The sequence below is a fragment of the Fulmarus glacialis genome, unplaced genomic scaffold (genome assembly GCF_000690835.1).
Source record: "Fulmarus glacialis isolate BGI_N327 unplaced genomic scaffold, ASM69083v1 scaffold31677, whole genome shotgun sequence".
Taxonomy (NCBI): Eukaryota; Metazoa; Chordata; class Aves; order Procellariiformes; family Procellariidae; genus Fulmarus; species Fulmarus glacialis.
The window spans coordinates 1,230-14,434 of record NW_009225593.1 but is presented as its reverse complement, the minus strand read 5'-3'; the positions used below and the strand labels follow the sequence as shown (position 1 = coordinate 14,434).

Here is a 13,205-nt window from a genome sequence, read left to right as displayed (position 1 = left end):
AAAAAAAAAAAAAATCAAAAACCTTGGAAAAGGTTAGATTAAGACACAGCAAGAACTGGACAATATTCAATATTAACAAAGCAACTAGATCTACATAACCACACAGCAGCAAGATTTACCATGAAGCGATGCATGAGATGTGCAGGAGTGGAGCCAGACTGGAATGGCTTTTGCTTGGGGGTTGGCATTGGCCCATCATAGAAAGGCTGTTGTGTAGATGATGGTGGTAAAGCTGGAAAGCCACCAGTCTGATCATCATCGTCATCTTCCTTTTCAAGAAGATTGGAATTAGCTTTTATCATCCCAATATCTAGAAGTTTAAAAAAAAATTACATCTTATATATATTATTATGACAGAATATAGGTAAAAAATTTAAAACAGTCAAAACTTCTCTGGAACAGTAAGGTAGAATATATCTGAGTAGAGGATGTTAAGAGATCATCCCAATAACAGCACTAAAGAGCTCTGGAAAATTAGTTCATTCTGTACCTAGTGAGTTATCATCATCATCAATTATTGCCCGTCTCAGATGGCCTGCAGTTGGCATAAGGTCACCATCATCAGCACCATCGGCATTATCTCCAGCCTTTGGGGAAGACTGTGGTTCAATCATATCTCCATTTAAATAGTCGTCGTCTTCTCCATCAAAGAGATCATTGTAGTCCTTTGTCAATGTACTGGCAACCTAAAACCAGATTAAAAACCATCATAAAACTTCTTTTGGACGTGGAATTCAAGAAATTAATTAACACACAAGAGGGAACTTTCAACACACAAAACAGAATATTCAATATAATTTGGTAACCTAAATAATCATGTTAATTTAAGAAATACTTAGTACTGATCACCTTGTCATTTGGTTTCTTTCTATCACCAATATTTTCCAACAATCCCAGATTTCCTTCAGTATCTGTATAAGCGATTTGCCTATATTTGGGGTGCCATGCCAGTCCACAAATTGAGTAATTTTTATCATGCTTCATTCTAAAAAGAATATAAAAAAATGGATTTTTAGTAAGCTTCTCAGGGCAGAAAGCTCCCCAAGAGTTACTGTAAAAAGTGGTAATATTTACTAGTATTAGAAAGTGATGTTACAGTGATGTTACACATAATAAAATAATTAATAGGTCACCTTTAGAATAAACAGCTACTATAAAAAAAATACAGGTCTTCCTTTTCTATGGATAAAATCATTTAAGCTTTAAAAATCAAACAGAATCATACTCTTAAAACAGCAGCTTCCTGATATGTGTAGAAAAGATAAAGCAATTCCCCAGCAGTCATACATTCCAGAACCATCCAGTTATAAAAGGAACATTCAGTTGTTTCTCTTGTACCAAACTGATGAGTTAATGCTCTATCTTTTCCACCCTTTATTCTCACAAAAAATTCTCCCATTAATTATTTACATAATCTATCTTTAATTCTTAACATAGGCATTACAGTAACAATCATCTTTCTTACCCAAAATATTCAGACAGATAAATCATCCCTTCTCTCCTTCTCTACCTCACTTAATCATATGGGTTTGGGGGTTTTTTGGGGTTTTTTTTTTTGTTTTTTTCCCCAGAGAGAGATGCTTTAACTAACCAAGATAAAGTGCATTTTGTCAGTTTGTCCTTTTTTGCCTACAGGTGAGGATGGCTGACTGATGTATCTGTATTTCCCTCTCCCTTTAGAAAATAAATCTTACTGCCAACGATCTTGGGATTTGGGATGTGAGGAAAATTTGTTTCCATCAAAACTCTCCTTTAATCAACTACTAGATTAAAAGGTAATAAAAGGTATTTGCACACAGAAAACTAGACTACGGAATTTGAACAAAACTCACATTAATGTCCCTTCCCTATTGTATTTCTAAGAATGTAATGTTTCCAGATCCTTCTAGCTATGCAGAAAGGAAAACGGTGTATCACATGAATCAGAACATACTTCTGTGCATACTGGATATGGTGGGAAGGCAAAACAATGCCACACTTCTACCTACCACCAAGAGTTATACTCTTGTGGAAGTTGCTTCCTTGTAGAACAGGGAATGATACGGCAGCCCTTGAATTCCCTTCAGCATGTGAACCACAGTATTAGCGCGCCTCACTCGGGCTGCACAAGAGCAGAGCCCTCCTCTTGCTCCCTTTGCTCAAGTCTAAGCTGAGCGGTGGCCCTGCCTCCCAGCATCACCCAGATCTGACACAGCTCTTTTGACCTGTGTGCTTTGGCTCCCTCTCTGTGGACGTGCTCCCAGCCCCACCACCAGCTGGGAGACCATCTATGAGGCCAGGTAAATGGTATTCTTCAATCTGAGCCTTCATACGCTGTCTCCTGGGGTGCTTGTTTTCAGTAGAACATTAGCAGAAAACTTACAGATTTGCTCTGTAAATCTTATTAAGGCTTTTCAAAAGGCGGAGTTCTACATTTGCACAAATAAGTTTTACAGAAAAGGTAACAAAATTCTATTTCAAGAAAAAGCATGTACTTAGGCATTTACGGAACAACACTGAATACCTGTCTATGCACTCCTGGGTTTCCACATTCCACACCACCATACTCCCATCCACACTCCCAGCTGCCAGATACTGCCCACAAGGAGACCAGGCCACAACATTCTTGGGCTAAGGGGAAAAAAAGAAAAAAAAGAAAAAAAAAAAATTACCAATGCACACACAGCATTCATATTCTGGAGCTTAAAAAAGACAGATACTCTGGAATAAAAAAAAGTAATAATGATATTTAGCAAATCACATCCAGCTCCTCTACTAGAGCTGGTTTTAGGTAGTTCGCTGCAAGAACCATTCTTTTAAGATAGCACACTTCTTTTTTTTACGAGAATATCCATCTTCTGTCATTAAAAGCTGTCATGAGGTTGAACAAAACCCGATTCTAGTCACGTAGACAGAAGCATAGTATATTTTGCAAACTCAGCATTAAACATAGCTTTATTTATTTTGAACTTAATACAGTTTCATAAATTAAAATCCAAGACTGTGTGTTCTGTACCTTAATAGCACTAGGCAAATGGTCCTCTTTAACCCAAAGGTTTCCAAGTATATAATGAGGTCAAAAGAAAGATGGCACAGTTAGGGCTACTACGTAGCTAAATTTCAGATTAATAAAATATACAGTGAACAACTGATATCTCTGTTCTGTACAGAAATAACACTCTTGACATTTTCCCTAAAATGCCATGTAATTAGAGCAATTTGTGAAAACAGATGTTCTTCAGCTGCAGCTGGTGACTCATGTGTAGACCCTAAAAATCTAGTGGGTTACTATAAATGAAAGAGGGGAACCAGAGCCACATAAAGACATGTTTGACACTCACCTAGTATGTCTTGCCTTTTTTTCCAACATAAAGTAACAGGATCAGAAATGAAATAGAAAATGTGAGCAACCATTACCAAGAGTGGGGGAGAAGAGGGCAAGAAAGAGATACTGTCCAGAAGATAATTTCTAGCAGAATAACATTTAAATGATGGAAGATTTAGTAACCACCTGGTTCATGTACCTACCTGTGTGATGAATGTATCTGATAGATCGAATTGACTATCCCAGGTTTCTCTTCTGTATAGTTTAACAACTTTATCTACAGGAATTGCCAGCAACTGTTCAAAGGAAACAAGAATCAAGACAATTTAGAACAAGTTACCTTTCCAACAGAACATTCAAATAGCATAGCTCCTTCATTCAGAAGTATTACAGTTGTGACTGCGTCAGTATTTAATGGTTCTCTACTATCCCAGCAATGCCAATTGAGAAAGTAAAGAAAGCTGAAGTAACTTGCATTATAAGGTTCTTTAATGCTTTCCACATGCAACATAGCAAAGCATGCCTGTTTTTATTTTAATCTTCATTTCTTTCTGGCAGAAAACTGAAGATAATGACAGCTGCACCATAAGGTTAGAAGTTCTTATTTATGAAACAGCTAACACACACATATAAATAGTTTTCAACGCTCTGAGCACAAGGCTTATGTTCTCCTCCTCCCTCCCTCCACAAACCTCTTTTGACCAGGTTACAATTTCTCAATAAATCTTATTTGAATAGCTGATTCCTGAAATAGCTCATTTTATCTTTCATAAAACTACATAAATGTTACTGTTTATTTTTTTAGGATTTGGGTTTTTTTAAGGACTTTAACAATTTGCTTCGTAAGAGAAGCAAGACAACCACTTACATTTCAACTGTGTGTGTGTATGTGTGCATGTGAAGAATTAGCCTAAAAATTACAAGTAGCTGTTCCTATGCAATATGGATATTGAAACAATTTGTACTGCAGGTGACATTCTCTCTTCCACAGAAATGTTATACATAATGCTATTATAGCAGCCAGGTATTTTGAGGAGTGGGCACGGGTAGACAGACACAAAGGCTAAGTCAGGGAAACAAGATTATTCAGGTAAGAACTGTGAGAAAACACTGGAAAATACTCTTTAGATCCAGTATACTGGAACGTCAATAAAGGATTAATAGGTTCTGCCACACTATTATCACAGGCAAGAACAGAAGCCATAAAACAATTTTTCCAAATGGCCAACTTTCGCTCAATTCCCTGTCCTTTACTTCAAGTATGGCAGGGCATGCCTCATTTCATACAGGTTCGCATTTATCTGCTCCTTCCTCCTCTCCCCTTTGCATTATCAGATGCTGCAGAGGTGTTCTAGGTTACATGCTAGAGAGACATCTATATACCTATACTAACTCCCCAACCCATTTTGATCAGCGATCCATACATAGTACTATTGCAGCAGTATATACACAATGCACTAGACCTGTAGTATGTATCTGCACCACCTTTAGTCACAACAGAATCAGCTTCGTTCTTCAGGTGAAAAGAAAGGGAACAACTTACTCAGGAAATATTTACAGAGCAAGATTACTGATAGGGCAAAATTTACTTAAAGTAGAGAAAGACTGAACTCCTTTGATGCTCTGTTGTGAGCAATTTGATTATTTCCCTTGTGTACAATGTTCCTTCCTATTCAGCGCAACATGAGTGTTGAATGTTTTTTTGGGCCGACAGCTGGACTACTGCCAAACACAGTCTGCAGCTTAAACAAGCAACCTTTTCCAGGTTTTTATTTTTCCTAAAAGTGAACTTTACCCCAAATTTTTTCCTTAGTCCCAGGAGCTGCAATTTGGGCTTGCCCAGATTGAGTTCTACTGTTGGATTCCCAAAGAGAAATGAAGGATTAAGATGTGGCTAAAACAATGTCACTTACCTTCCCACTGCCAGGTTGCCAGCCAAGCCTGCATATTGATTTAGCATTTATCACATCGTTACATTTCTGCAGCAGTGGCCAGCTTGTCGTGCATGTCTGAAAACAAAAAATAAAAAAAAGAGGTTTTTAGCTCTGTGAAAATCTACTGTACAGTACAAATTCTTAAAGGAAAAGCGTGGAAAAAAATGAAAAGGAAAAAAAGATATGCCATTTTTGAACTGAAATAATCTCTTTCATCCAAATACAATGGTACATATTACCTTAAAAAAAAACACAACTGAAAAAATATCTTGCCAAATTAGTCCCAAAAATATATTAATGACAATACAAATATTTGTAACAGAAATAAGATCACAGAACAAGTGTTTTTACTCAAGTACAGAACAAATGAGCTCATATATTTTTAGGTTACAGAGAAATCTAACCAAATGCGTTTGTCAAACCCAGATCAACTGCAGCAAGGTGACACACATCAGCCTGAATCTCGCCACAGCAGTATAAAGAATGAATGGCTATGTTCTCAAATTACAGCACAGATAGATAAATTATACTGCCACAATCCCATCCCAGGACACTGTTAGTCTAATTGCCCCAAAAGGCACCCACTGTCAGTCTGGAACACGAGATTTCACACTAAAAGTACGCTTTTGTTTTAAAAAATAGCAATCCACAAGTGCGGAGGTACATTTTCAACTGTACTTACAGGAATAATTCCACATGGATTCTTATTCCAGTCAATGGCATTTAGCAAAAATAATCCCACATACATATTCAGAATTGCCTTAATAAAGCATTCACCTGAAACCCTCTTTTCAAGTTCCTTAGAGTTCCAAGAGCAGAGACTAAATCTGATTCTCTCACTAAATCCGATTTCTTACAGGCCCTGAACTATTTCAGCCAAATATTGCCAAGCCGAGCCCAAAGACTGTATTTCTCATAAATTATGTTCTTCAAAACGTGATTTACGTCCTCCTCCTGAGAAACTGTTGTGAAGTTTGTAACAAACAAACAAAAAAAAGTGGAATAGCAAGCCCCTTGTCAATAGCCTTAAACTCATGCAAATCTAAGAGGTTGAAATGCACTGAGCTGAATATCGAGTCCTGAGAAAACTAAGTATGTGTGCCACAGGCAGAGAGCAGGAGATGCTGAAGCAACATTGTGTGCAAAGTCCCCTATCAAAGAAAAATTTTATCATCATAGGCATCATCTCAGTGATCCTGGCATGTGAAATCCGTATCTCTTCCTAATCTCAGGTCAAAGCAATTGTGTTCCTAATGAGACTGACCAACCAGATCACTTATAAAAGAAGATACTGTGTAGCATCTCAGAGCATTATTCCACCTTCACCAGTCAGTCTACAATCCTGAAAATTATTCATTATTTCATAGGAAGCTTGGTAAAAATAAATAAAAACAAAATATACCTAGATAGTTGTTTAATTAGAATAAAAATCCTTCCTTAACCCCAAAAGCAATGAGCTGAAATTCTGAAATAAGAAGTCTGATGTCAATTGCTATCTTTACACAGAAGCGTTATTTCTGAATGAGCTGAGGACAAAATACACAATGTTGGCCAATGAAGAAAGATGAACAGAAGAAATCAGGTATTCCACAGACAGGAAGAACAATCCACAGCTACCCAGGCAACATTTCATAATCAGGCTTTGGAATTTCTCCCAGAAGTAGATAAAAGTATTCTGTGAACTGTAGTTAGATTTCTTCCCCAAAAAGAAAACCCTATTCCAGCAGGGTTATTTCAGTCCAGCTCTTCTTGCTGTCTGTGAAATCCTGGATTTCTCATGAAACATTTAACTTTGAAAAGCAGGCCTTTTACCTGATCTGCGATTTTCCATACTCTGACAGAACCATCACAGCTTGCCGATGCCTACGTAAGAGATTTTTGTAAACAAATTAATAATTAAAGACATCGAGAAATTAATGCTACAAAATTGAAAAAATCCCTATAACCAATGCTACAGACATATAATACATAACAGTTTTAAAAAGAAAGTCTCCCTGTTTAAACCATTTTAAGACTTCAAACTTTCTAATGCTGTCATCTTGATAATTGTACTCGACTCCAAGCTACTGTAATTACAAACCCTCATACTTCACGTGAGCTGCTTATTCGCAAAAGAAGCTCAAAATTAGTATTAAATTGCTTTAGTGAGCCATCTTTTCCCCTCAAAAATCTGATCAGCATTAGATTCCAGAAGAACATAGACAGTAACTGAGTAGTAAAGCAAAGACTGAGTTCTCCTGGGATGCAACAAGTTGTCACAGATTCCATCATCAGTAAGGTCAGTTAAAATGAAGCAGTCTCATGTGCCCCGTCACTGGTTTTTTTTTGTAAAAAGTATATATTTATTTTCTTTCCCAGGGAAAAGGAGATTCAAAGTAGAAAGTAAACAAGAAAGTTTTTACCAGGTAAACATTCCTGGGGTCAAAAGACAGGCTTAAAACGGGAGCATCGTGTCCTCGCAACATTTTCTGCTTGCTGCTATCTGTCACCTCCACAACTTTGACCATGAAGTCACTGTAGATCACAATGGCACAGACATGAAAGTATTAACATTGGTATTAACAATGACAAACTATGTGTCTATGGCAATAAAAATTGGGCACTAACTATCTTTTGGGGAAGTTATGGCTCTCAACACTGTATGATCTAAGGGAAAATGAGAATCTTGAGGCTTACCACAATAGGAGCAAGGCCAGATTATCTTTATCAGAAAGTAATTTTTGTTCATGTCAAAGTTCCTAAGATATGGTTGCTCTTTGAAGAGGATATTATGTACACACAGACCATATACCTGTTTAAGATAATATTCTATACGACCTAATGAAAACTTCTGCTTAGATGCCAGAGAGCTGACTTAACAAGAACTATGTGTCAAATGGAACCGATATTCATTACTATAATTATTTGGTCATGTGGTTTTTAAAAAAAGATAGAGCAAGTAGTTTATTTTGTGATGGTTTTAACATGATTTTTAAGACCATTTAGTGTATCAGATACACCAATAGATTTTTTACAACTTTATTCCCTCCTCCAAAATTACAGACATTACTGCATAACTCAAAATATCAATGCTGACTTCTAAGCCAAAGACCTCCTGTGACAATCTTCCAGTATACTCCCTCTCATACTTCATTGCAACACCCTCAGAGAGAAATTTAATTTTAGGACCTAATTCTATAGGGTTAACCATTACTTTAACAATATACAGAAACACAACCTCAGTTTTGTCAGCTATCTAATGCTAACCCGAGTCAGAAAAGGAAGTCTATAAGCTATATTGTGAGACAACTAAAATTATGTTAGTCCTCTTAAACAATGCAAGACAAATTAAAGGAAAAAACCAGGCAATAAGGTATTTTTTGTTTATTTGAGAAGCCACACAACTATCTTTGAAATAGTTCATGTGAACTTTGGCAGCCAGCTGGATGATAAACTTGTATAAAACTGAAGTTTACAGACTTCACGTAAAAAATTGAGAAATCTGTGACAACTAAAAGCAATTCTTCTTAGCTGCATTCCTTCACTTCATGGCTGTCACTTTCTCCTTCAGTATGTTATAGAAGACCTCATCGAGGTCTCACAGTCTTATGAGCTCTTTTTCCTAACGTGAGGGCCCTGCTCAGGCTGCAGAAGTACTGGGTTTTTGAAAAAGTTATAGAAACTGAAAAGAGTTTGCCGTCTGCCTAATCTCTCTAATCAAAGTCAGATCCTGGGGCAGAGCTGTTCCCTCAGAAACAAGCATTGGCAAAGGGCCCAAACTCATGATCCCTGTCAGATTTAGAGATTAGAGTGGTTACTGCCCCCAGCTGTCCAGCCTCCCAGTTTTGGTGGAGCTGGTGTGTCTGTTCCGCAGCTGCCAGAGTTCACAGTCCAGCATATTCATGCAAATTGCTTTCTAGTTCAATTCACACTTGGAGGAGCCAGGGAGCAGATGCAATGCTCTACCATCTCTAGTGTGGGGATGGAGGACAAATTCCAGTAGAGCGGCAAGCACACAGCCTGGGTTAGCTACAGCTGTCCAAAGAGTTCACCAAATCCAATTAAGAATCACCTGAGCCTTAAATAAATGAAAAAAAAAAAATATTGCCTGCTTGCTATTTTGCCATCTCTGTTAATGGAATAGAGTATATTATGTAAAAGCAAACATGCTGCCCTAAGAAAAGAACTAACTGTGCATTTAATTCCCCTCAAGCGAGTCTTGCAACTGTCATCTGCTATCATTTGGCAGAACGGTGATGATACTTATGCCAGAGAATGACTCAAAGCTCTCGCACAGATCAGAACCCATCTAACTTTTGCATGTGTATATACATCTGCAGCACCATGATCCTGAACAGTCAGGACATCATCTTTAGCACACAGTAACAAAATCCTTGATGCTGCAATGAGATCCATATGGGTGAACACTTATACTTATGCATTATAGGACTGAAAGCTGAAAACACTCAAGTCTCCTAAAGAAAAGGAATTATTTCACAACACCAGATTTCCATTTAAAATTATTTGGTGGATCAAGTATCTCTCAGAGCATTGTTTCCTAAAGTCCTTTTCATTCCTTTCTTCCCCTCCACCCCTGGAAGGCATTTTGCAATACTTTAAAACCCTCAGAGGTATGTGGATTAATGACCTCATTGGTAAAAAATCAGCATGCAAGGAAGTTGCCAGATTTTGAACAATAGCAATGTTTTTCCTTATCATGCACAGATTACCTAGATCCAGCAGCAATTTTGGTACCATCGCTATTAAAGATGACGTGGTTTGCATTCATGGTGAAACGAGTAAGGATACCATCTGGAGCTCCTTCAGGAAATGTATGTATCTGAACAGTATTGTTCGATACTGCTGTGATCAATCTTCCATTCTAGAAACAAAATCCATCATAAAATTTGTTAGTTAAAACACATTTATGTCCACGGAGCCAAAAAAATTGCTCTGATGTGCCTAATATTTGGCAGATTAACTTTAGTAGTTCCAAAAGAGGTCTGACAGTAAGAGTAGTAGGGGAAATATTCTCTTAACTTGTATTTCTTCCCCAAAAAATGGAGACAAGCACAGTAACTTTAGTAATTTATCACTTTATCCAAACTATTAAAAACTAGAAAAACTATTCTCTTACCTCCAGTCCTGTAGAAACAGACTGTTTTAGATTTAATACTGAAACTCCAGTTGCTTCAGCAGACTTAAAATTCATTATGCTCACTATATGGCAATTTACTGTATCAAGACCTTCCCAACTTGTATCTTTACTAAAATAATGAATACTCAAAGTCACTAATGAATTTCAAAGAGAACTAGCCAATCTTCTTCTGGTGGATGGAAAATTCACTCCTTTTATATAGGCAAGAAAGCTCTTAGAACAGTAAGAATCTTGCATCCTATTTAGATTAATATGCTGCAGTATCAGGAGAGGGCACCCTTGGACCAAACTTCTCAGTTAAATGCCACCAGGGAAAGATGAGAAGTTCATGAACTATAGCTTAGTTCTTTTCAGAAGGCAGATATTTACCAAAAATGAATCCAGATTAAAAGAAGTGCAAAACAAAAGAAATAATTACCTTGTACTTGAAAAAGCAGTATCTCTTCTTCAAGTGACAATACTATTCCTCAGTCAGTTTTTGAAAAATATAAAGAAATGCCTTATTTTCTTGAGGGTTTTTTTTTGTTTGGGGTGTGTGGGGGCAGGGGTTGCTTTTTTTTTTTTTTTTTTTTAAAGTTTTCTAAAGTTATAGTAAAAATCCTGAAGACAAACAAAGCAGCAGCCAGTACTAAACAACCTAACTAAATAAGAGATGAGATTTATTATCTAGACTACATCGACATCTCAAATCAGATCCTCATGACAGTTTCAGTAACGAAGAACAATTTTTGAAATAAGATTTCCTGAAGTTAAGTCTCACAAAGTGTTCTTAACTTCTCTGTTTAAAAAAAAAAAATCCCTCAAAACTAAAAGCACTTTACAATAAACTTAAGAGCACACGATTTTTCCTATAGGTGTCAAAAATTATAACCGGGATTTTCCCTCCTCTGTTCATTAACAGTTTTAGCAATTTCTGGCTCTGCCACTGATTTGCTAAGAGAACTCATTCAAGTCACCTCACTTGGTTTGTGAAAGGATAAGTAATGCAATGAAAACTAGCAGCAAAATACCCTAAAAATCAATGATGAAAATAGATTATAGGTACTGAGGAATAGATACATGAGGTATGTTAAAAGGGATATAAGAAAGAGGTTTCACTTAAGGCAGTAGTTCTGCATAAGGTTTCAGATTACTATTTTTAAAATATAACACATATATGTTAATTCTCATTTATTTCCTCTTTCATATGCCTCTCCAGAATCACAAATAGTTGAAAAACAATTTAAAAGTTTTCCTTTATCACTGCAAAGCTAACTACATGATACCTGAAGAACTGAATTGCCACAAGGACAACATTTTTGACCTTCTATTACTAATGTAATATAATAATAATTGCACATAAAGGAAATACTGTGAGAACTCTCAAGCTAAATACATGAACATGCATAGTAAAAAGAATTCTTTTCTATTATACAAATTGATATAGGTAACTTATTTGCCTTGTTTTTTTACAAATAACGGCTCCTGAAAGATATACTAAAAGGAACTGCCTTAATATTAAAACAAACAGAGCAAGTTATGCTTCAAATGCCAGTTAGTCAGACTATAGAACTGCCTCTAGTCAGCATTCTCACAAATTCTTACCACTTACGCAAGTAAGAATCCTGTTCTCTTCTGTCTTTGGGGACAGAGGCATCTTTGGGCTAATGACAATTTTGAGAGCAAAATATGAACTAATTATAAAAAAGTATTACCAGACACTGACTTTGTGAAAGTAATTTTTGATTAATATAAATTATAATTCCTCGGACTTTAAAACAGGCCTACATAAAACAACCTCTTGGCTCTTTTTCCTAATACTCGATGATCACATCTTACGCTGTGATTGCCACTCACATTGTGAGAAAACACTGAAACAGACTAGAAAGTTCACTGCATAATTAGCTTAATCTGCTGGGTTTGTTTCTCAGAAAGGAGATCAAAGTCAGAAATGAGTATAACTGAATGTGAAGGAAGAGGAGGAAAAAAAAAAATTATAGAAGTTTAGTATAAGGAATAATTCCTCTACAATCCTGTATGGGGTAAAATGAACTGTCAGAAGTATTCTTGATTTATATAAAATACTTAATTCAGTTAAAATATTCAAAAAGTCTACAAGCACATTTAATCAATTAAATTTCTGTGTATTTCAGAAAATTATGTTTTCAATACTGCTTTAATATTTTCACTTAGACATAAAGGTACAACATGTTCATATGCTCAAATTTAAATACCTGCCGCTCATTAAACAGCATTCAATTTATTTTTTCTATACATTAATCTGAAGACATAAGACCTATATATTTAACATACATCAGACAGAGATCTACATATTTAACATACATCAGACTGAAATGCGCTACATATAGTATTATTCTTGCCTTTTTCTGTATATTATCCCAGTATATGTTTGATGTTACCCACACGAGCACAAATCCCTGAGCTTGAAAATCCAGCATCTGTACAGTCACGTATCAACACCAGCATGACACAACTTGGAGAAGTTCTGTTAACGACGATACCTTTAGAGCGCATGAATAGGCCTTTTCTCCCACATTAATGGACTTCGGATCATCATCATCCAGGTTTTCCCAAATCCTAACATCTCCATCACTGCCACAAGTGACAATGCAGCTGTGGAAAGACACAGGACTTGTTAACATTCAGGAATGGAAAGGACAGCCACTGTGACTTTCAATCCCAAAATGAAAATGTTACTGAAGTGTTAGGTTTTTTTAAAATTGTAACACAATACGTACTATGTGATACAGCAAATACCTACATTTATTATGTCTAATTAACTTATTAAACACAAGCAAGGGGGGGAAATCACATCTGGTAGCATAACACA

The 13,205-nt window shown here is 36.4% G+C and overlaps 1 protein-coding gene across 1 annotated transcript; it reads right to left on the bottom strand.

The window, feature by feature from the left end:
- Positions 1 to 119: 119 nt before the first annotated feature.
- Positions 120 to 12,988, bottom strand: LOC104072200 (WD repeat and HMG-box DNA-binding protein 1-like; the record flags this gene model as incomplete). The annotated part of the gene is made up of 10 exons (XM_009582540.1): positions 120 to 310; positions 491 to 686; positions 850 to 985; positions 2,504 to 2,610; positions 3,508 to 3,600; positions 5,218 to 5,313; positions 7,051 to 7,101; positions 7,641 to 7,752; positions 9,948 to 10,099; positions 12,877 to 12,988. Coding segments are annotated over 10 exons (1,246 nt in total), but the record flags the coding sequence as incomplete, so codon positions are not given.
- Between the last annotated feature and the right edge of the window lie 217 nt (positions 12,989 to 13,205).